Source organism: Enhydra lutris, unplaced genomic scaffold (genome assembly GCF_002288905.1).
Source record: "Enhydra lutris kenyoni isolate GAN:26980312 unplaced genomic scaffold, ASM228890v2 scaffoldscaffold38, whole genome shotgun sequence".
In the NCBI taxonomy this organism is placed as follows: Eukaryota; Metazoa; Chordata; class Mammalia; order Carnivora; family Mustelidae; genus Enhydra; species Enhydra lutris.
In genome coordinates this window covers 3,238,597-3,262,968 of record NW_019154122.1, presented here as the reverse complement: position 1 = coordinate 3,262,968, position 24,372 = coordinate 3,238,597, and the positions used below count along the sequence as shown (strand labels likewise).

General features: G+C 55.6%; 1 protein-coding gene across 4 annotated transcripts in view; it reads left to right on the top strand.

Annotated features, from left to right (window-relative positions):
* Positions 1-476: 476 nt before the first annotated feature.
* The window catches only part of LOC111154676 (EPH receptor B2), a 120,664-nt gene continuing 96,768 nt past the window's right edge, over positions 477-24,372 (top strand). For 2 of the 4 annotated variants that reach the window (XM_022514487.1, XM_022514488.1), the window contains exons 1-2: positions 477-686; positions 3,791-4,475. In XM_022514487.1, coding sequence (XP_022370195.1) covers positions 630-686; positions 3,791-4,475 — 742 coding nt within the window. In that variant the 5' untranslated portion in view covers positions 477-629. The remainder of the gene's footprint in view (positions 687-3,790; positions 4,476-24,372) is intronic. The other 2 variants (XM_022514489.1, XM_022514490.1) reach the window with 1 other exon arrangement.

Below are 24,372 nucleotides of genomic sequence, written 5' to 3'. Positions count from 1 at the left end.
GGGAGGGAGCCCCAGTGTGGGGACACTATGGAGGACTCCAGGTGCCTGGAGAAGGGGGGAAGGTGTCCCTGATAGGAAGTTTAGACCAGAGAGCCAAGGTGGGGTAACTGATGGGGCTCAGCTGGGACAAAAGAGAGGCCTTTCCAAGGGCCACATTCTAGTTTTTGAGAATTAGATGCAGGCAAAAAAGCAGACAGACACCCTAAGTCTGATGTAAACTTTCCAGGGCTGCCTGGTGGGCTCTCTGAAGCCCCCTCCAACAGAGTCCAGGTTAAGACCCTTCTCCACCAGCAAGGGAAGGAAGTGGCAATAGACAGGTTGGTGGGATATGATGGGCGGTTATGAGACACCACCGTGGGCAGAAGGGCTGGAACTAGGCTTCAAGGGGGTGGAGCCTGGAGGGGGATAGAATCAGATGATTGGCTGGAACGTGGGAGTGGGTGAGTTCATGGAGTGGGAGACCTAGAGGAAGGGTAGTCTGCTGCAGTACAGCGAGATGATTGATTGGTGCGATGGAAGTAGGTGGCGCTCTGTAAAGGAGGCCCTTGAGGGGTGGGGATCTTGGGGTGATTGACAGCACTCGGTCGGTGGACGGCAGTGACTCTTTGCTTTTCCTCACAGAAACGTTGATGGACTCCACCACAGCGACGGCGGAGCTGGGCTGGATCGTGCATCCACCATCAGGGGTGAGTCGGTGGTCCCCACACCCTGCCCGGTCCCTCGGAGGACCTCGGGTTCTGCTGCAGGGCCTGGATGCCCCCTAAATTCCAGCCCCTTTCCCTCCTTCAGGGCCCAGGGCTGGCCTCTCGTTGCCTCCTGGTCCCCTACTATTGGTGGAGGGCCGTTACCATGACAACATGCTGGCAGCTGGCAGCCTTTATCCCATGGCATCCTCAGGGTGAGGCTGAGAAGTAGGAACCCACGCTGCCCCCATTATACAGATGAGGAAAGTGAGCTGTCATTTTCTGAGCACCCACTGTATCACATACTGTATCAAAGAAGCACCTTTATACACATCCAATCCAATCATATGGGGAAGAAACACCTCCATTTTACAGGTAAGGAAACTGAGGCTCAGAGACTCGTAGCTTCCTGACAGGGGTGTTATACCTAGTTAGTGATGGGGGTCCGGTTTGTATCCAAGGCTCTGACCCCCTTTCTGGGCCCCCTTTCTGGGTCCCCATAACACGAGGCTCCCCTTTCCTGAGCTCTTATCACACTTCTGTGAGCCCATACTTCCCTGGGACCAGTGATCTGAGCCCAGGTAGGCTATAAGTCCCTCAGGAGAAGAGGAGGCACAATCTGAGATTCCTCTTTCTTCCAGCACCATCTTACATGCAGGCTATGGGGCCAGACGTGCCTGAAATTCTGTCCCAATTCTGCCACTCAGCAGCCACGTGATTTGGGGCCAGGTGCTTAACCTGTCTGAACTTCAGTTTCCTCATCTATAAAATGATGGTGGTCATGTCCTCTGCGTTGGACCGCTGTGAGGTTTTCCCGCACGATGTCTAGCACAGTGCCTGGCAGAGGACGCCCACGCCCACGATGAGTAGCTGTAGTCGTACCACCATCATATCATCATCGTCACGGTCATCAGTTTTTATAGCATTCCCTCCTCATCTCCCTGGGATCCCCCCCGCACCGCCCATCCCTTCCCTTCCCCCCATCCCAGCTCCTCCCATTCAGCTGCTGCCCCAAGGAGCTGCATCCCCCCCCCCCCCCCCCCGCCGTCACCTCCCCAGCCCAGACCTGTGCTCTCAATAGGCAGGGCCCTAGGGTCAGGCCTCTTTCTGGGGCTCTTTCTTGTCACCAGTTTTCCATCTGCGAAGGCGGCCGGGCCCGTAGCCCCACCCCAGCAGGAATGAGGCCAGGCTGGGCTGCAGGGCCCCCGGACGCAATTATTTGGGGTGTTTAGGCTGCAGGGCCTCCGCATGTTAATTAGAGAGAGGGGAGAAAGGCAGAGTGCTCTAATTAAGTGCTCTAATTAAGTTCTGAAGAAGAGCAGTGGTTGTAACAAGGGGCTGACTTTGTCACATGGTGCCACCAAAAAAAAAAAAAAAAAAAAAGGCAATGTAGAGCTTCAGAGCCGCCATGGATGTGGAGGCTGGGCCAGCAGGCTCCAGCACAGCCTTCCCTACGGGCGCTGGCCCCTCACAACATCAGCCCTCCCCAGGCCCGCAGCCACTGCACGCCTCACACAGACTTGGCCCAGATATCTGAGGAAGGCAGCAGAACAAACAGCACCCACTCGAGGGTCACAGCTCTGCCACTACCGGCCTCACCACCACCACCCATGGTCCCATTTGGCAGTCTGGCAAATAGAGGCTCAGCAAAGGGAAATGACTTGCCCAAGGCCATGCATTGAGTTAGGAGAGCTGGGACAAAACCCAGGACTCCTGGGTTACCTGTGGGTCGTTGTGTTTCGAGGCAGTGTGCACAAGCATGGGAACGGGTCTAGGTCTATGTGACCTGGGTCAAGCGGCCTCACTTCCCTGGTCTCTACTCGCTCACCTGTAGAATGGAGATGATGATACACCATGCATGATAATCATGACAAAGAACTGAGGTCCCTCTCCAGCATCCACCCAGGCCAGCATGAGTGGGAGGGGGTGATCTGCTGTTTCAGCTCTTTTGGGAAAGCCAGCCCAGTACCAAAGGGGACACAGGAGAAGGAGGGGGTGGGGAGCTACTCTCAGCAAGCTCTCAGCCCCACTGGGGAGACCAGGCCGGGCGGCCCAAGGGTGCCCGGCCCTCGCCCAGGCTGGTGGTCCCCAAAGGCCCACGGGAGAATCGGCGAATTCGAACTCTGCAGCCAGAGAGAGCCTGCTCCAAGAGGCTGCAGAAGGATGGACAGAGAAGACGAGAGGGTACTTGAGGAGGGTACAGAACTGTGAACAAAAGCTCAGCATGTAAGTGAGCTTGGCTTGTGTGGGTCTGTGAGGAGATACCATGGGGTCGGGGCCTTTCATTCCCAGCCTTCCGTGGCCCTGCCCAGCCCCCTTCCGCAGCAGTGGGGCTCGGGAACTCTCAGATGCATGTGTGAGAGACAGGCTGGGGCCCAGGGAGAGTGCCACGGCACCTGCCATCGGCAGGAAGGGTGGAAAGTCTCTCTCCAGGTCCCCTAACCACTTTAGTGGTATCATAACCACATAAGGCCCCACAACAGACTGCCTGTCTTCCCCATCGTGGGGGTAAGGGCTCTTCTTCTGTCAGACTGGGAATCCCCTGAGGCAAGGACTGTCTCCCTGATCAGAATAGGAGCTCCCAGTAGGCAGATGTTCTGACTCCCCCATCAGACCAGCACTCCTCAAGCACAAAGCTATGTCTGCTCTCAGGAGAGGGAATTCCCTCAGGGTGGGCCTCTCCCTTTTTTCCCTTCCAGGTGGGAGCCTCCCACGAGCCAGGGCCATGTCCCCTTTATCACCGGGGGAGGGGGTGAGGGTCACATCTCCCATATTAATCTGGGGAAAACCAAGAACAGGGTGTGTGCCCTTCCCATCAGATACGCATGTCTCCCTCACAGACTGGGGAACTCCTCAGGGCCAAGGCCATGTCTATCCCTCCCCTCAGGACCTCTCTGATGATAGGAATCGTGTCTCCCTCATCAGACTAGAACATACCTAAGACAGAGTCTGTGCCTCCCCCATTAGACTAGGAGGCCCCCAGTGGTGAGAGTCCTACTTCCCCCTGTCGGACTGAAAGGATTCCCTAAGACAGGATCTGTGTCTCCCCTCTAGACAGACAGGGCTGAGCCCCCTCCCCCACCCCCTGACTAGCATTTCACCCACAGTGGGAAGAAGTGAGCGGCTACGATGAGAACATGAACACGATCCGCACGTACCAGGTGTGCAATGTGTTTGAGTCAAGCCAGAACAACTGGCTACGGACCAAGTTCATCCGGCGCCGGGGCGCCCACCGCATCCACGTGGAGATGAAGTTCTCGGTGCGTGACTGCAGCAGCATCCCCAGCGTGCCCGGCTCCTGCAAGGAGACCTTCAACCTCTATTACTATGAGGCCGACTTCGACTCGGCCACCAAGACCTTCCCCAACTGGATGGAGAATCCGTGGGTGAAGGTGGACACCATCGCGGCCGACGAGAGCTTCTCGCAGGTGGACCTGGGCGGCCGGGTCATGAAGATCAACACCGAGGTGCGGAGCTTCGGGCCCGTGTCCCGCAGCGGCTTCTACCTGGCCTTCCAGGACTACGGCGGCTGCATGTCCCTCATCGCAGTGCGCGTCTTCTACCGCAAGTGTCCCCGCGTCATCCAGAACGGCGCTGTCTTCCAAGAGACCCTGTCGGGGGCCGAGAGCACCTCGCTGGTGGCTGCCCGGGGCAGTTGCATTGCCAATGCCGAGGAGGTGGATGTGCCCATCAAGCTCTACTGTAACGGGGACGGCGAGTGGCTGGTGCCCATCGGACGCTGCATGTGCAAAGCGGGCTTCGAGGCGGCGGAGAACGGCACGGTCTGCAGAGGTGAGGGCTGCGGCGGGGCGGGCACCTCTGCAGGGGTGTAGAGCTGCAGCTGGCTGCAGACACGGGCTGGGGGGGCACTCAGGCTGGCCAGAGCAGTGGCCTAGAGCTGACTGGGAGGCCCTCTCTGGCCGGGCTTCCCCAATCCGCAGCCGACGTTCCGTTTCTTAGAAGGAAGCGTTTGAAGGGTGCTTCTAGAATGGTGGCAGGTATATGTCCCACAGGGAGCATGCAAGGTGATTTTCATAGGCGTGGGGATAAATGTTTCTCATTTTATTTTTTTATTGTTTTGTGTTTTTAAAGATCTTATTTATTTATTTGGCACAGAGAGAGGGAGAGAGAGCACAGGCAGGGGAAGCAGCACTGGGAGAGGCAGAGGGAGAAGCAGACTCTCCCCCCGCACCCTGCCCCGGTGAGCAGGGAGCCCAATGCGGGACTGGATCCCAGGACCCCAAGATCATGACCTGAGCTGAAGACAGACGCTTAACTGACTGAGCCACCCAGGCACCCCTAAACATTTCTCATTTTAATTATTACATGAATATTAACAACAGCAAGCCATGCTCTATGTCTTCATTTACAAAAGTGATGTCATTTCATTGTGAAGGAAGTAAGGTCCAGTAAAGAACGGGGGTAAGTTAACATTTATTGGGCTTCGGCTGTGTCCATCAGTACAGGCCAGGCTCAACAGAAGTGATCAAACAGTCAAAGTTCATTTCTCACTCACGGCTGCCTGTCCATCGGGGGTCGGCTGGGGAGTCCTCGCTCAGGGAGCCAAGCGGGTTGGAGCAGCCGCCATTTGGAATGTGGTGACTGTGAGGACAGAGAGAAGGAGTGTGAAGTGGATGGCATGCTGGGTCCTGAGCTCTGCCGGTGGTGGCACACACACCGCTCCCCTGCACGCTTCAGTGGCTGAGGCGAGTCACACACTTCCTTCCGGTGCGAGGTAGGGTGGGGGGGGGACACACAGGTCTGCCATGAGCCAGGCCTCCTGACCGCCAGTCATACTGTGCGCTGAGTACTTGTGTATCTAACTTACTACTCCTCTCAAGAAGCCTGGGAGGGATGGGACCATTTTACAGGAAGAAATCGAGGCTCAGAGAGTTAAGTAGGGGAGCCAGGGGTCTTATCCAGGTAGTGCAATTCCAAGCCCACCCCTCAGCCATCGTGCCACTTGGGGTGATTTAAGGAGAGGTCCCAAGGAAGCAATAGTGCAGGTGCTGTCTGATTGGGGCAAACAATCGTGAAGGTGGTCGGCAAGCCTAAGAAGTTTGTAGGAGGGATTGCATGGTCGTTAAGAAGGCTGTGAAGGTAGATAGACCCGGATTCAAATCCCAGCCCTGCCTGTTATTGGCTGTCTGTCCTGGGCTACGCCTGAAACCCTTTTTCTTAGGGCACTTGTGAAGACTCAACAATTCAGGACTGTAAAGCACTTAGAATGGCTTGTGGGTATGCAGTAGGAGCTTAATACATGTTAACTAAATGGGAAGTAATGTCTACAAAACCTGGCCTGGGGCAGGTACTCCACAGTGTGAGTTCGGTGGTGATTTAAAGCTTACTTCTACCACCTCCCCTTGCCTTTCCTGTTGGGATCAGATCCTGGGGGTCCTCCAAATGCCAGGCTAAGATTTGGACCCAGTTCTGGGGTTCCTAAAGTGCCAGTCACTGTGTGGCATCAGGTGGCTGCCGTGACCCTCCCTTTCATAAAATGCTGCTGAGTCCACCATCGCCATGGCTCCTCCCTCCGTGAGCTGAAGCAGCATTTTAGAGGTCCCTGGGCGGAAAAACAGGGGTGCCTGAGAGAGGAGCAGCGGCCCGTGCTCTCGAGAGATGGTGGGTGTCCGGATGGGGCACCCATGGTTCTAGGATCAAGGGATGTGAGGAGGATAAATGAGAAGGATGGCATGAACACGTGGGCTGGAAAGGAGGAATGAGGCAGTTCCGGCTTGTGGGGAGGTGATGGTCCTGGAAAAGAATCAGGGATGTTGGGTGAAAAGGCTGGTTTCTGGGGGAAGATAGCAGAGCTGGTTTTCTATACTTGAGTGTGAAAATGGCACAGCCTTGGGAGGTGGCGGGCCATGGGGGGGGCAGAATCAATCCCTCATTGCTCATTATTTATTCACTTATCAAACCTCACCGGCGCCTGCTCTGTGTCAGACCTTGCGTGGATGGTCAGGGAAGAGAGAAGAACGCAACTGCGCCTCTGCCTTCTAGGAGCCACAGTCTAGCTGGGGAGACAGGCTAGATGTGAACAAGGGAGGGAGTGCCTTTGACTGGCTCTGACTGGAACCACCTGGGCTGGGGTGATTGGTGGAGGGAGGTGGGGAGGCGACACAGAGGAGGTGACATTGGAGCTGAGTCCTGGGAGAGGGATATGTTGACTAGGTGGCCTGGGCCTTCCAGAGGAGGGATCTGCAAGGATCTGGGGACGTGAAGCAGCGTGTTCCATTGCGGGGACTGGTACGGTGTCTGGCATGGCCGTGGCTAAGGGCTCGGGGAGCAAGGAAGGAAGAGGTGTTCTGGAAGGTGCCTAGAGGAAGAGGTACATTAGTTACCCATTGTTGCCCAATAAGTCACCCCAAAGTGTCATAGCTGAAAACAACAAGCGTTTGTAATCTCACGGTGTCTGAGGGTCAGGGATCCAGGTGTGGCTCAGGCGGATGCCCCTGGTGCAAGGTCTCTCCTAGGGCTTCGGTGTCCTCCGGCGGCCACGCTGGGGCAGGGTCTGCTTCCACATTTCGCCCACACGATTGTGTGCGGGCTTCAGTCCCTCGCAGGGAGTCACGTGGGCAATGGCTTCCCCCAGAACAAATGACCCGAGAGAGTTCGAGAGAGCACCCACTACAGAAACCATCATCCTTTTGTGACCTGGTCTCAAAAGTGGCATCTCATCGCTTCTGCCATATTCTCTTTGTCAAAAGCTAGTCCCCCAGTTCATCCCCGATTCAATTACATGGGCTGAGAGTGCCAGGACGGGGGGTCACTGGGGCCAGCAGAGCGGTCACCTGGCACAGGCAGGTCCTCCAAGGCTGAGCTTCCCCTTGCGAGTGGACCCCGGCCCCCTCCTCCCCGGACGTCTGGCCTGACCGCCCCAGGCATCCACCCTGAGTGGGGGGAGGGGTCGTCAGCAGAATCTCTGGGAGAGTGGGGTTGGGGAAGATCCATTTGATATCAAAACAGAATTTGATAAGCAAAAATCTATTGCTTCGTTAATACAAATTGGAGATGATAAGGCTGGTTAAAGTCTGTTTGACAGAGGGTAAGCAGGTGAGTCCTCATGGGAGTGGCACGGCCATCCCAGGGGTGGGCAGGGTGGCTGAGGAAGGGCGGGGAGCTCCCAGTGCCCTGAGCATTTCCCAAAACTGTAGGCTCCTCCGAGGCAATGTGACCAGCTTCCTCCAGGGCCAACTGTGCAGGGCAGAGTGGGGAACGGAGGGGCCTGGACAAGCCGGTCGGTCAACCACTCAGCAAGCGTGTATGAAGGACCCTGTGTGTGCCATTGGCCCTCCGGCCAATACAGACCGTCCCGAATGACGATGGCTCAACTTACAGCCATCCAACTTCTCGTTTTTCCACATTCCAACGGTGCCGTGGCGATGCATATTCAGCAGAAACCCTTCTTCGGAGTTTGAGTTCTGATCTTTTCCTGGGCTGGTGACGGCTGGTCTGATTCTCTCCTTACGCTGGGCAGCCCGCCACATGAGTAGGGGGTGGTAAACAGGCGATCCACGTGCGTTCCTTCTGCGTCCACGTGACCGGTCTTTTTTCCAGTTCAGTACTATGTCCGGTCAATGGCATGAGATGTAACAGGCTTTGTGTTTAGACGAGGTCGCTCAGCTAAGCAAGCTTTAGGTACGCCAGGCTAAGCCCTGATGTTCGGGGGGTTGCGGGGGGTTAAGTGAGCTTTCCACTCAAAATATTTTCAGCTTACAGTGGGTTTATCAGGACGGAACCCCCATGGTACATCGAGGCAGATCTGTATATCTTGAGTACTGTTTATGAGCCATGCACATACCATTGGTGGGGAACACAGGTTGGAATGAGAGGCATACTTTCCCTGCCCTTCCAGAATTTTTAGTCTGAGTCGCTGGACAGAAGAACATGGAGGGGAAAAGTTAGTGAGCAGATGAATAACATAGTTATAAGCTGTGATGAATGAAAGGGGGGATGGGGAGATGTAGCAGTAGAGATCAAAGGAAGACTCGTGTTAGCCAGAGGGGCCAGGGAAGGCTGCTTGGAAGAGGTGTCTTTGGAGCTGACCGTGGCCATCTTGGGAAGGCTGGAGGAGAGTATCTGAGATGCAGGGTTCAGCTTACTGGTTCCCGGGTGAGCAGTAGACTGAGAGAATGGCCGAGTACAATCCTTCCAGAAATGAATTACAGCCAGTCAAAGCATTTTGAGAATGTGAGAAGGAAGGCATCTTTTCTGACTGGAGGTCTAGGAAGGCTTCAAGGAGGAGGTGGCATTTGAATTAGGCCCTAAAGAGTGAGTAGGATTTGGATGGGTGAAGGGAGGGAGGTCATTGTAGATCAAGGAACCAACTGCATGAAAAACGCCCCGAGTATGATAGTACAGGGTGTGTTTGGTGGTTATCCAGTGCTTCACCCTGGGGGGGCGGGGGTGTCAGGGTATGACCCCTCCCTACTCATGTGTTTGTCCAGTTTTTATTGGGCACCTGGTCAGGACCTGCAGTGGCCATACAGCTGCCAGGTGAGGGACTCCAGGGACTTTCTTCAGAAGAGCTCTGGCCTCCTTTCCTCCAAAGTCCCCAGCCCCATCACGGTCCCCACTGAGGTTTGTAGCCAGCAGATCAGCTGGGGGGGCGGGCAGAGGGCTCTGGGCTCTGGAATTCCTTCCCTGCAGCAGCGGCTCCCCCCAAGCTCCCAAGTCTGTTTGCCTGACTCTTTCCAGATGTTCATGGGCTGGATGGGGAAGGTGCCTCTGCCTCAGTGTCTCCAAGTGTGTCTCAGTCGCCCTATTTCTCTTGGTCTCTCCTTCCCTCGCTCAGGCCCCTACTCTGCCCCTGCCCATCAGATTCCCATCCTAACCCCTGTTGGGGGCCCTGCCCTCCTCTCTTCCAACAGCAGACCCGCATCTAAAACCAATCTGGAGGGAGCTCCACGGTGATTGTGATTGCTGCATGCTGTTGGGGTGTAATGGGATTTTTAATATTTAGTTTGGACAGGGAGAGGGGCTGCGAGCCAGTGGGAAGGGGTATGGGGCGGGGGGGGGGGGGCGGTTGCACGCACATGTTGATCCTCTGGCTCTAGCTTAGACTCCCAGTTCCCGGCTGCTGGACTTCTCACAGCCTCTCCCTCTCCTCCACCCTGCCCTGCCTGGAAGCCCCCAGCCCCGCTCTCCCCCCTCAGCTGTGGCCTCTCCTTGACCTTGGCCGTGGAGACCTGGTTTCAAACCCCAGCTTGGCCTAGCTGTGTGACCTTGGGCAAGCAACTGACCCTCTCCCAGCCTTTGTTTTCCCATCTGCAGAGTAAATGAGAAAATACCTAAAAAAGTGTTTCAAAAATACAAACAGGGACTTCTACCAACACTGTCTTCTGCTGTGAATGTTTGGAGTTTTTTCTGTTGTTGTTGGGTGGGTTTTTTTTTGGGTTTTTTTTTGGGTTTTTTTGTTTTGGTCTCTGATGAGCTTTTTACTTTGAGGAAAAACAAGCTTTTTCTTATCACAAAAGCAGTGTAGGTTCGTTGTAGAATCTTTAGAAATTATTGAGAAGCAAAAGGAGGAAAGTAAAATCATCCAGAGAAGCCACTGTGAACAGGCTGGTGGAGATCCTTCTGGGTGCGTTCATACACATTGATTATGTTTAAAGAAAAAGTGAACTTCCTTCTAAAAATGCGCAAGGGTTTTCGACGGATTAAAATTTTGTGGGCACTTTTGCATGTCATGTTACATCTCCAGCATCATTCTGGAAGGCTCTTGGAATTCCATAGGAAAGATGTGTCATAACTTATTTACCAAGCCTCTGTTGATCGACACGTAGATTACTGGCTATTTTCCACTATCTTAACAAATGCTGGGATGCACGTCATTGTCCCTGTATTTTTGTCCACTGTTAACTGGTATTTGAGTAGATATGTTTCCAGATGTGTAATCATGGGGTCAAAGGTATTGTATGTTTTTTAGAGCTTTGACGCACAATGCCAAGTTACTCCCCAGAAAGGCATGGCCCATGTACTCTCCTAGCAGCAGACGTTCAGAGTGCCCATTTCCCCACAAACTCCCCAGCAGGAGATATTCTGCCTGTCGCTTTATTTTCTGCTTTTCTCCCAGAATCCTGTGCTCCCTCAGCCAGGGTAGGGAGAGGCCCAGAGAGATGTCTCTGGGCCTTCAGGGTTGGATCCTGGGGACTGCTCGGGTGGCCTCCTTCCTACCATGCTCTCATCTCCAGCCTTTCCCATAGAGGCTGGACTCACGGCTCGGACGTATCTGGTGAGTCCGTGGGGTAGAGTGCGGTCAGTCTTGGGGTGAGGAGGAGGGAGGCCGCCAGCTGGCAGGGCCTTTTGCTGGCTGGGGAAAGGGTGTGAGGGTTGGAATGCTGGGTGGGTGGGAAGAGAGGCCCAGACCCCCACACAGAAGTTCTGCTGCATCTCTTGAAGGACAGGGTGGAGAAGCCCAGCTGGGGGGTGGGTGCTAACAAACTCCTCTCCAGACCCCCAGGCTCAGGCCAGTCCTGAGACCACACAGGCCAGCCTTTGGAGAAGGGATTGGGTGGGGAACCTGGCCAAACCTCTCAGATCATTCAGTTCTTGGCTCTTAAACATGGAAGTGCCCCTTCCCCCACTTTCCCTTCCCGTATGTTCTCCGAGCATCTTTGTGGACAGCTATCCATCCATCTGTCCCTACACTGGTCTGTCTGTCCAGCCAGACAGCCATCAGAGATTCACTAAACACCAGCTTCTGATTTTTTTTTTTTTTTTTTTTTTTGCTTCCTAGAGGGGTCAGTGATGTCTTCATGGAGGACCAGGAGGCTAACACAGAAATATGCCAGGTGCTGTGGCAGGCATTGGGGTTTTTGGAAAGATCAGTCGTAGACCCTGCCCTCGAAGACCACCCAGTCTAGAGATGTCAACAGATATATCTGCAGATAGTAGAGGTGGAAACAAAGGCCCCAACCCACCCAGGGGAGCACCAGCTCAGCGGAAGTCTTCCGGGAAGGGGAGCCTGTAAGTGGAAGCCGAGTGAGGAGCAGGAGTTAGCCAGGGGAGCGGGGAGCAGGTGCAAAGACCCAGAGGCAGGCAGAGTGCGTGTTCTTAAAAAGGGAGGGAGGGCTACTTCAGCCCAGTTTCCTCTTTAAGTCAACCAAGTGGAAGGATCTGGATACCAGGGCATGGGACAACATGGTCTTCATATTCCCTCAGGGGTCTGTCTGGACAGGAAATATTGAGCAATTTTGGCCCCTGATACTCATAACACCCCTCCTCCCCCCCAAGAACCTTCTGTGCACCAGACTCTGGGCCAGATGCGGGGACTGCAGAGGTGATGAAGGCCCTTCTTGCCCTCCGAGAGCTTCAAGTCAGGGGCCGGGGAGATGGCTCTCAATGTGTAACTGTAGCCTTGGAGCACTTAGGAGGAGTCACGGTAAGATGGGGAAGGCTGCCTGGAGGAGAAGCCATTTTCCCAGGATTCTGGAAAATGGAAGGAAACAAGGGCAGGGATTAGTCCAGAAAAAGATGATCAGACTTTTAACTCTGGTCTCTTGCTGAGCCTCAGACAAGATACAGCCAACTGGGGGAGGGGGTGGGAGATGGGGAGAGGAGAAACGTTGGCTAAAGGACGAGGGCAGAGGGGCTGCCAGGTTTTTTAGTTCCATGCTGTCAAAGGGCTGAGTGAGGCAGAGGCTACAAGGAGTCCTAAGGGCCAGGACTAAACAGTCCCTCCTCTGTGCCTGGCATTGTGTCCCATGCCGCACTCCATTGTCTTTTGGAATCTTCTGTTGATACGATTAGCTCCATTTTACAGATGATAAGACTGAGGTCCGGGGACATTCAGCCTGCTGCCCAGGATCACACAGCCAGCAAGCAGCAGAGGCAGAGTGGGAACTTGGTTTTCTTCAACTGTTGAAACAACTGATTAACCAGAATGGGGAGAGGCCTGAACGTGCTCTGTCCTGCTCACCTCCCAGATTACCGGGGGGCGGGGAGATGGGAGAAATGAAAGGTTTGACAAATAACTATGGGAGGGACTCTTGCTCAGGACTGCGGGGCCACCCTGCTGGGGCAAACTGGAGGGCTTCAGGGTGGAAGAGGGAGGCTTGTGGCTGGGCCTTGGAGGACAGTTGCTTTCATATGGAGATGCTGGGCACAGTGGAATGTGGTCCCAGGGCAAAGGCTCAGGGGTGGAGAAGAAGCCCCGGGGGGTGTCTTCTCCTGCTCAGGGGGAGAAGACCTCCAGGAGAGAGACGCACCCACCCGTGGCTAACCTCTGGCCAGACAGAAGAGCCTGTCCACCCCCACACGGCCTTTACCAAGCGCTCACTTTCTATCTCTAACTGCATGCTAACATTATCGAATGCCCCCATTGGAGTGGGAAGCAGACTGGGACCAATGGTCACACTCCTTGGAGGTGAAAGGCAGGTGTGCACTCTCGTGCCCCCTACTTCTGATTTCTCCCGCTCTTGCAAGTGGCAGGAGGGCTCTGTGGCCGGCACCCAGCACTCACATTTGTTAGGAGCTTTCCGTGAACCAGGCAGCTCTCTCCCAGGGTCTCACTGACTCTCAGACCCCCTTGGGGTCGGGGATCATCATTCCTGTTTTACAGAAGAGAAAACTGAGGCCCAGGGAGAGTGAGCAGCTTGTCTGAGGGGACCTGGTTAGGAAGGGACCAGACTTGAACCCAGGTCGTCCGCCCCTGGAGCCTCCTCCCTATTGTCCTCTCTCCACCCCCAGCCTGGTGGGGGACCCCGAAGGCACCAGGTTGACGGTTTGGTCCCAGGCTCTCTCCACAGCACTCCAGCAAGACCATAAACAGCTGGGGAAGCTCCCCTCCCTCCAGCCGCCGCCTTTACATCTGGCGAGAGAGAGGCCCGTTTATTGAGGAAGTTTATGCATTTAACAGTTTAAGCCTTTCTAAGCCTGTGGTACAACAGGATTTGGGAGCCGTTAACAATTCTGTGTGGTTAAGAGATTTTCATTGCTCTGCGGCAGCTGGCTCAGGCCCCACAGGCCCCACTCTAGCCTCAACCCCGCCCTGCTGGGGCACCCCCCTCCCCGGGGCCCTTTGTCCTCAGCCCCCATCCCGCTGCTTCTCCCTGCTCGCCCCCTCAACTCGGAACTTTTAGGGATGAACTTTGACCTCGAAGGAGGAAAAGGCCCAGAGAGCGGAATTCCGGAATTCCGGGAGTTGGCCAGGGCCACAAGGCAGGTAAGAGGCTTGAAGTGGCCTGCCTGCCTGAGTGCCTTCCCCCACCCCATACGGCTTTCTGGGCATTATACTGTTATTCCTCATCGGCAGAACTGACAGAGCCCCTCCAGGAGCAACATGTATTCCATCCCTTCCAAGGCTTTGGACAGGCGGTGGGGGATGGGGTGACTTGCCCACATTCATTCACCTTGTCAGGGACAGAGCTGGGATCAGAACCCAGGCCTCCCAAAGTCCTAATGAGAATTCTTTGCACTCTACCAAACTGGTGGGTTTTTTCCATAGCTCGGGGCGGGGGGTGGAGGGGGATGCCGTTTGTAATTATAATGTCTTACATATGTACAGTATTTATGTACTCACACCCTGCCCTGTTACAGAAGAGATTAGAGGCCGCTCTCATATAGCATTTGGCCTCACCCTGTATGAGATACTTTGATCTGCATGCTGCACACAGGAGAGAAGCAAAGCGAAGGTTCCTGTCGCCATTGTAGAGACAAGCGAAACTGAAGACAGTAGAGGACCCAACTTTCCCAGGGTCACACTGCACTCTAGGGCGGAACCAGGACAAGAACCCAGTGCTCCGGGGTTCCCCCTGGAGCCCCTCATTGTCTGTGAGATGTTCAGAAACACGGCCTCCACCCTTTCCCTCCATCTCTGCAGGAATGAGACCCCAGGTCCCCCATGAAACACCACAGGAGACCTTAGTCTCCATCCCAGCTGGGAACAGGTGGTTCGCTCCAGGGAAGGGTCCCCTCACAGCTCGGAGAACGTAAGGTTTGTGTGCAGAGGGGTGTGGGGGAGGGTTTGGTGAGATGCGCCAACGTGTTCCTGACAACCTTGCCAGATGAACTAGCTCATGGCCAAGAGACCAGCCAGGGTCCCTTTGAAGTTGGGCCGGGCTTGGGACTCCTACCCTGTCTAGTACATCTGGCCCGTTGTGTCTCCCCCAGGCCCTTCCAGTCTTTTCCCACAGAGCCCCTCCTGGTAGCTTGTCTGTCTAGCCAACCGACAGGCCCACCAACACGCATTGCTATTGCTCGACATCCGAGCGGCACACTCACTCTGTCTCCCGTCCTCTCTGCTCCCTCACAGGAAGGGCCCGTGGCAGCTGATCACCAGCCTCATGGTTATGAAAACTGAGGCCCAAAGGTGTCAGAAGAAATGATTTGTCCAGTGACCCTCCGGTCAGGGTCCTACGCCAGCTCCCCATACCTCCTGCCAGACCGCAGTTGTGGATACCAGAGACAAAAGCCCAGGGAGGAAGGGACATGCAGTGGTGGTGTGTCTGCTAGTCGTCAGGCCTTCTGCCCTAGGCTTGCTGTGGGATATTTTGCAGAATCCTTGCAGGCCCCAGAAGCTGGCTACAGTCAGTACTTATCGTTTCTAGAGAGGAGGAAGTGGAGATTCAGAGAGGTTAAAAAAAAAACCAGCCCAAGAGCACAGCTAATGAATGATGAGCCAGAAATGAAATCCAGGACCGGTCCTCTTCCCCCTGGAATATATGTACAATGTTTCATTGTTAGTAAAATTTTCTTACAATTCTTGATTTCACTTGATGCTCAAGAACCTGGGAAGTATGGGGGTCTTACCCCCACCCTTCAGATGAAGAAATTAAGGCTCAGTGAGGTGGATTGAGCTGCCCCAGGGTCACAGCTGGGAAGGGTCAGAGCCGGGACCACGGCCGGTTGCCAGGCCTGTTGGACCCTGGTGCCCAGGCACTGACGCTCCCAGTCCCATCCTTACAGCTCAGTCTTGTTCCAGGGCCTCTCTTGAACCTGCTCACGTCATGCCTTTGCATTAAAACGGCTCAAAATTGGGGTGCCTGGGTGGCTCAGTCAGTTAAACATCCAACTCTTGGTCCCCGCTCAGGTCATGATCTCGTGGGTTGTGGGATCAAGCCCCATATCAGGCTCAGCACAAAGTCTGCTAGTGATTCTCTGGCTCTTCCTCTGCCACTCCCCCTGCTTGTACTGTCTCTCTTTTTAAAATAAATAAATAAATACAATCTTTTAAAAAAGAAAACTGCTCCAAATCAGGATCACCTATGACATCTGCGTCATAAATCAGGGGTCAAGTCCCGGGCCTCAGCTTCCCAGACCTGCCTGTGACCTTTGACAAAGCGACCACTATGTCTTCTGGGCCCGCGCTGTCTCCTGGCGTCCCTGCTGCCTCTCTTGGTGCTTCCAGCCAGTTCCAACTCATCGTCACCTCAAAGGACCCAGTGCTGAGTCCTTGAGCTCCTCTTCTCTCTCCCGTCTGTGGGTGATTCTGTACAGGCCTTACCTCTGGCCTGGACCGCATGTCTGAAGCCAGACTCATGTACCCAGCTACCTCCTGGACATCTCCATCCTTCCCTCCTGTCCCCTACAGTATCCTCTGCACCCTGAAGCCGGAGCTCCATCTAAAAATTAGGGGCACCATACCTCTGCTCGGAATCCCTGAGGTCTCTCATTGTACACCAAGCAAAAGCCAAGGTCCTAAAAATGGCCCACAAAGCCCTCCAAATCTGTCCTTCCCTTCTGTGTCTCTGAGATCTCCCTCCTTGCCCCTCTCCCCCAAGACATACCCAAGACATACGGGTCTCTTTGGTCATCTCTTCTGCCTGGAAGGTTCTGCAGTCAGCCAGCCTGCTCCCCTTCTTCAGATCTCTGCCTGAATGTCACCTTCTCACCAAGGCCCCCCATTGCCCTAGCTCTGAAAACAGTGCTCTTGTGTACACACACACACACACACATACACACACACACGGTTATGCACCTCCTGTCCCCGTCCCTGCTTTATTTCTCTCCACGGTCTTTCTCACTGTCAGACACACTGTGCGTTCACTTGATTGTTCCTCTACTGCTTGTCTCTCCCAGCTGGATGCGCGCTCCTTGAGGACAGGCATTTCCGTCTTAGGTGCCCCGGTGTCCCCTTTCTAGAGTAGTGCTAGCTCCTCGGAGCTACTCAGGAAAGATTTACTGTAGAGCTCACTCAACCTGTCTCAGAGGCTGAACCCTGCCAGTCCCAATGTTCAAGATGTTACTAGCAAAGGCCCTTGGTGAGGCTTGGCTTCTTCCTACCACCTTCAGTGGGCTCTGTGGGGACCAGCATGGCCAGCAGGTCTGTCTGTTGTTGAGACCGATGTTTCTAGGCGTGGTTGGAGGGTCCTTATTCTTGATACTCTGCATTTCCCGTAAAATCCCAAATCCTTCTCGGAGCTGGGGGCCTCAGAGAACATCTTCCCATCTTACTGTGTTCTTACATCACAAAATGTAATTCTGTCTCTCTCTAGGAGCTTGGGGGTGCCCACCATGTGGCCGGGTCTGTGCAGACAGAGAGCTGGAGGAGACGGGGAGGAGGCATCCAGCACCCCAAGTCTCTCCAGGTCGTGGGTTCAGGCCCTGACCTTGCTGCCTGACTCAGTGGGTCAGAGCCATAGTTTCCTCATTGTTCAATGGGACCTGCGTTCCCAGCTTCACAGAGTTCGGGAGAGGTTCAGAAGAGTGAAGGGTATTTAGAAGACAGAGGAGGGGCAGGGAGGGGACGGGGAGCTCCTGCTCCAGGAAGGAATGTTTCTCAGGCGGGCACCCATCAGTACCCTGGCAGAGCTCCTGGAGCACAGGCTGCGTGCTCATGTCTCAGGGGGCAGGGGCTAGCTGGTAATCCCCTCTCAGTTACAAGCAAGTCTGGGCAAACAGCAGGCGTCTAATACGTACTTGTGGAATGGCATCATTTTAACCAGACAGGGTACTTTTACTTAGCAGCACAGAAGCAGCTCACATAGTCAGGGTGCCTGGGTCCAAATTTGGGCTGTGCCCCGCTTGCCCTGCCCTCCTGTCTCAGTGTCACCACCTATGAAGGACTCTGCTGCGCTAACAGCCTCTAATTCTGTGATGCCAGGTCCTCACGGTGCCCCCGGTGAGGCCACACAGGGCAGCCATGACCGTCTGTGACATGAGGATAATGACCCCACATTGCCTGCCAGGAGGGTGTAGTGACAGAGGCAAGAGCCATCTGCCTAGGTACAAATGCTGGCTCCAATGTTGACTGCCCCTGTGACCCTGGACAGGTGACTCACTTCCCAAAGCCTCAATCTCTTCATCTGTAAAGTGGGTATAATACTAAATGGAACGTTACCAGCGAAGCCATGAGGAGGTGATGATAATGAAAATAGGGCACTGGGCACAGCACCCAGCAGGTGGCGTGTGGTCAGTACCTGGAACTTGCTATCTAAGTGCTCAGCGCTGTTACCAACCCCTTTTACGGAGAAGGGAAGTAAGGTTCAGAGAGGACAAGTGACTTGCTCCAGGCCACACAGCAAATAAGGTTTATAACCCTATTATGCAGTGGAGTGTGGATGGTGGGCTTGTTGGGCCTTGGGGGCCCTTAGAGCTCTGCCCACGTCTGTTTCTATGTCCTCACGTTCCCCTGGCGTCTTCTAGGAAACCAGACTCAAGTTTCTTCCCTTAAAGGTGTTGCCATCTGTTTAGCAACATTTTAAAGACCTAAGAGTGGTCGCTGGCCTTTTTGCGCTGCCTGGGCGGCCATGTGGCTTTGGGAGCCCCACATCCGTATCCCTGGCAACCCCAGGCCTGAGCTACCCTCCCCCCATCCCCTGCCGTCAGAACTGTCTGTCTGTGGGAGCTCCCTGGAGGCCTGGGAGGGGTGTGCGTGCACACATGTGCTGGGTCAGCACAGGGCATCCTGGTATGTATGCACATACATGCGTGTGTGTGTGCGTGTACACACGTGTGTGTGCACGTGCACTGGCCCCATCTGGTGTGTGGGAGTATTCACTGGGCCTGCTGGGAGTGCGTTTGTGTGTCTGTATGTGTACAAGTACACCCACTGACCCAACATCCTCGTGTGCGGCTGGAACATTTCTGGGCGTATGAGCAGGTGCATACATTTCGGGGGTGGGACCGATACATGCTCTTGTCCAAGCAGGTCACCCTGGAGCCCACGGCAAGTCATTATCGCCCCTGCGTTCATGTGTGCCTCTGTCTCCCTGACCTGCCCCAACGTGTGTGTGTGCAGGGGGGCGCACACTCACGTGTGTGCTGGATCAGCGGGACCGGTATGTGTGAAGGGAGGCATGTGCTGAATCAAACAGGTGTGTGCACCCATCCTCGCACATGAGGGTCCCTGCCTGCGTCCTTGGGTGTGTGTGTCCTGGGTCAGGTGGAGACCCAGCCAGAGTGTATATATTCATGCGTTGTAGCAAGCCGGGGTATATGCACTTGTAAGTATTTGTGAGCGTGTACGTGCGTGTGTATGTGTGTGTATGCACGCATTGGGTCAAATAGCAGACCGTGCGCGTGCACACGTGTGCACACACACACACACACACACACACACTTTCTAGGGGCCAGGATGTCAGGGCCATTGATTTTCTGTCTCTTAGAAATTCCCTTTGAGGTCCTCTTCATGTCTCTTTCATGAACCAGAGTCAGTGGTTGCAACGTTCTTAAAGCAAATAGGGCCCGTTTTGTAGCAAGGCTGTCCGACCTGCCTCCCCCACCCCCGCCCCGGTTGTGCAGAGGACGTGTATATGCAGAATCTGCTTATTAGCATTCACAGGAAAGCATGGCAGACCCTGGGGTACTCGGTGAGAGTGTGGGGCTGGGGTCAGGGTCCTCATCCTGGCTCCCCTGTTTTCCAATCGACTGGCCTCGGGCACTTCCCTTCACTTCCCGGAGCCTGGAGCTGTGGAAAGGGCATGATGATGAAGCCCCCCCGCGCAGGTTGGGGATTGTCATTCCTCTCACATGTGTCTCGGGTGTTATGTTTATGCAGCACTTTCTCCTTCCGTGTCTACACAATACCCCAAAGCCAGGCAGGTCCTGGACAGACCAGTGGAGGAGCCGTGGTTCTTCTATGAGACAAGGAAGGGCACATGTGAACTGTGTGCCCCTACTGTGCACGGGATCTGTGCCCCAAGGACTGGGCTAATGTCCCTTCTATGTCACTGATGTCACCGGCCACTGCCCTCTGTGGCAGCTGGTGCTATCCTCATCCCACAGAGGAGGAAACTGAGGCCAGAAAATCCCGAGGACTTGCCTGAACCCTATAGGGAGTAGCAGGTGACAAGCCAGAATGGGGACCCAGGCCCATCCATCTCCTGAGCCTTCCAGCTACATTCCAAGAACACTTCCTAGAGCGGGTAGGAGTAAGATGCCAGGCCTTGAAGGATGCCCAAAATCCCCCCAGGGGCCAGGATGGTGCACAAGCCCAGGGCATGGTGTGAGCGAGGTGAGGAAGAAGAAGGCTAATGGAAAGCAAGCCTGTGGGTTCTCTGCCCCGGCTGCCTGCTCGGGCTTTTCCTGCCCCTTCCCCCTTCAGATGGGGTTCCCCTCCCACCCCTCGAGCTGCAGTCTTTGTGGCCCAGGAAGAATGCCTCTCTTTATCTCCCCAATGCCCCTTCCCTTTGATTCTCTTCTCTCCAGCGTTTCTGCTGACCTCTGCGTGTTGGGAATCCAATTAGGGGAGCGGACAGAGAGAGTGACAGCCTAGCCGAATCCCGGAATCCCGCCTCGGCTGCTCTGAGCACGCCCGCTGGAGCTGCAGGCACGCAGGGCCTGCTTGTCTTGCCGGCCCCTGCGCTGGGCTTTGTGGGGATTAGCTGCCCAGGGTGGGGGTGGGGGGCGCTCTGCCGATGGGACCAGAAGTGACGCTGGTGAATGTCACGTCCCAGTGGAGAGTGGAGGGAGGCCCCATTGCTCAGTGTGGAACCCAGCTAGGGGAAGAGGGGGGAAGGGAGGTGGGAGGCAGGCCGGCTGGGTAAGGAGTGGCCACCCTGACCTGTCGGGGTGCTTGGGGATGTGAGGGTCCAGTAGGGTCCTTTGGTTCCCCATTTGGGGCCTGGAAGTTTAAAGCCCAAAGCTAGATTGAATAAGAGCTGGCCACCAAGCTTGGGTCCGCCTGCTGTGGGGGACAATGTGAGAATAGCCACCTAGGAGGGGCTTTTGGGGTCGATGTGATTGCAAGGATGGGCTATTGTCTAGAATTTCTTTTGCTAAATACTTTGTTTATATACTTATATACATTATATACATAATACATATGATGGGGGGTTGGGAATCCCAAGTGATGGGGAGGGACCAGCCAATGCGAGAGGATATCTAGAGAGAGGGCCACCACAAGCCACTCCTTGGCATGGCCTCCAGGCTAAGACCAAGACCCTGCCCTTCTCCACCTGCCGCCTCGAAGCTACCCTCCGGCTGTACAGCTAAGGAGAATGAGGCCTGTCAGGGCAGAGCTGGAGTTCCTTATTCCCTGTTCCTAATCCCGATGTCACCATGACCCCACCCCCAACCTCTATCCCGAGGAGAGTCCCTATGTCCCCAGGGAGGGATATGTTATCTGAGAAAGTGAATTTTTGTCTCTCAGGGAAGGCAGCAGCTTCATCCCTGTCCCCAGGAGCACCAGACAGAATACGGTCTGGCCCTCTGCCCATGATTAGCAAATGCCCCAGCGCCTCTGGAAATGGAGAGCCTATAGCATAGCGTGCTGGGCCTCATGCTGGGCCTGAACACAGGAGGGGCTCTGACATGGTCGCTGCTTCCAGGAGAGAGACCAAGAGAGATGAGACCCTGAAGTCCAGAGGATGGAGGGTGTGAAGGGGGGAACTGAGGACTATGAGAACCCACAGGGGGGCCTGGAGGGTAGCGAGGAGACTGCACTCAGCCTGGGAGTCCTAGAGGTCTTCCTGAAGGAGGGGACACCTGAGCAAAGACCTGGAGGACATGCAGAAATAGCTTGAGGAAACCCTGGGTCTTACAGGCCTGGAAGGCAGGGCAGGTGTGGGGCTTCCCGGGGTGGGGCACCTGCCCACCCCGGTCCCCATCCTCATTCCACAGCTGCCTGGGCTGGGCAGGGCTGACCCATCTCCCACCCCAGTGCCCCAGCGGGGCTGCACGGCTGTGACCGCCTCCCCAGCCTGACAGACTTAGCAGCTTCTGGAGGCTCAGCCTCGTCAGTAAGAATCACCGCAGGATGGGACCGGAGAGCCAGAGGGGGTCCCCAGGCGGCCCCTGGCCAGTGGTAGTGGTGAGGAGGCCCCAGTGCCTGAGAGCACAGTGCTAGAGGACCCACTCTTGTCTAGCCAGGCCCCTTCCCTGCAGTATCTCCTCATCCCACACCAACCCCAGGGGGCAGGAATTGCCACCGGTGTAACTAGTGAGAAAATGGGTTCAGAGAGGCCAAGGGACTTGCCCCGACTCACAGAGCATGTCAGTTTATGGACCCAACACTTAAGCTCAGGACCCCATGGACCTCTCCCACCCCTCCAGGCTGTGGCAGTCGCTGCAGATCTGCGTGGACTGGCTTTGTGGTCTGGGTGCTCTCCCCCCGCCCCCCGCCGGCCCCCGCGATGGCTGGCTCGTGGTGGGTGCTCAGTGAGTGAGTGGTGGGTGGGTGGGTGGATGGAACATATCAATCCGTTGATCGATTCTTCCTTACCTGGTGCCTTTTTTTTTAAGACATAAACTATGCCAACCCCCATCCCGCAGCGACGGCTATATTAAATATGAATTAATCTTTCAGCTCGGTTCTTGTGAATGCAAAATGAGAAGGGCATGTGGACTCGAGAGAGCAAGAAAAGACACTCCAGTGTGCTTCCCACACCGGCCTGGGCCTGAGAAATACACACACACCCCGAAGCACACACGGGCGGCCACACAGACCCACTCACGCCCTTCCCCCCAGCTGGTGCCTCAGGCTAGGACAGGAGCTCCAGTGACAGTGGGCCTCTCTGGGCTCAGCCCTGGTCTGCCAGCCCTTCCCACTGTAGCAGCAAGCCCACTCCTCCACTCCCTGTGAACTTGACTCCTCCCCTCCCCCCCCTTCTTCCCTCCTCAGTCCTTTCGTCCCTCCTTCCCCTCCTCTTCTGTGTTCTGCTTTCTTCTCTCCTCTCTTGGTGTCTGCCTTGATCTGTCTTCTGGTCGAAGTCTTCTTCTGCCCTCCCTGCTGTACCACCCGACTGTCCCCAGTCTCTCCATCTTGCCTCCCCTCTCCCTGCCTTACCCTGTCCCCTCACCTCTCCTCACTTCTTCCCTCAGGCCCTAAGGGGACCACCTGCCCCTGCCTGGATGCCTAGTGAGTTGTAGGCTGCAGAGTGTTCTCTACCCAGACCCTTAGGGGTCCAGCAACAGCCCACTTTCCCCTTTAGGGAGGGGCATGGTGCACCCATACAGGTGGGGGGAGGGGCTCTGGTGGCCTCAAGTCTCTTCATCTGCCAACTGGTGGAATCATCTGGCCAGGCTGGACACACTCCTTACTCAGCAGCTTGTTTGCTGTACACACTTACTGAGCAACCCCAGCCCAAGAGAGGCCTAGGAGAAACCCAACCCAGACTCCACAGGATTCACATAGCCCTGGTTTGGATTTCCTCCATGTCATGAGCCAGGAGCCTCCACCTTGGAGCCTCAGTTTTCTTGTCTGTAAAATGGGGACAGGAAAGTTGGCCTGGAAGGGCTGCGCAAAGCTCAGGTGAGCTAGAGCCGGCTCTAGCTCCTTGTTTCTGCCTGATACAGTAGGGGCTCCGGGGTGGCCGTGGAAGCCGAGAGAGAAGTCTGGGCTCTGCCCTCAGGGGACTCAGGGTGCAGTGGAAGGCAGATATCTGGGAGAATTTGCCTCCTCCGGCTCTAGAGAGCTGGTACAGGCCTTTGCCCCTGAGGTCAACATGGAAGAGCAGGTTGAGGGACCCGGTGGGGGTCAGAGGTCCTAGAGAAGAGGTCAGCCTCAGTCCTGGGTGATGCTGAAGTGGGGGCCTCAGTGGGAGCCATCGCTGAGGGTCCCAACTAAGGCTGGGCCCATACAGAGTCCATCTGTCCATCGGCTCCTCTCCTTCCCACCATGGCTAGATTCCCACAGGTTTGCATCGGTGTCCCCTCAGGGATGGGATGAGTCACCCTGTCCCTAGAGTCCACATCATCCACCTGTCATCTCTATCAGCGGGCCTGGCCTGCTCATTCTGAAGGGACTGTAGACAATGGGCTCTGAAGGGCGGGAGAGGTGTCCTGGTTTGGTTTGTGCCACATCAGCCTCTCTGAGCCCAGTTTCCTTGTCAGGGCCTTTGAGTCGATTAAACAAGGGGCTGTGGGCCCAGAGTGGGTGTTAGGTAAACCCCCAGCCTCCAGCAGTGCCCCTCTGTGTGCAGATTCCAGACCTGCCCTCCCCTGGTGGCCTGACTTGGGCCCTCTCTTTCAGGAACTGACCTCCCCTCCCACTGCCTGAGGAGTCTGGCCCCAGGACGCTGGCGCCCTCCGCCCCCTCCCTCCACCTCCCTGCGACCACCCAGCCCAGCCAGCTGGGCCGGGAGGCCATCAGAGGCTGTAAACCACCTCCCCCCCTCCGCCCCCCCCCCCCGCCCTGCTCCCACCCACCCTGGACCCAGGAAGTCCTCAAGCCTTGGAGTGGGGGAGGGGGACAGAGACTGTGATTCTGTCAGGTGGGATTGGGGCTGAGGGCAAGAATCAAGCAGGTGCGTGTGTGCGTGTGAGAGAGAGAAAGCAAGAGATCACCAGTGCACGTGTGCCTGCT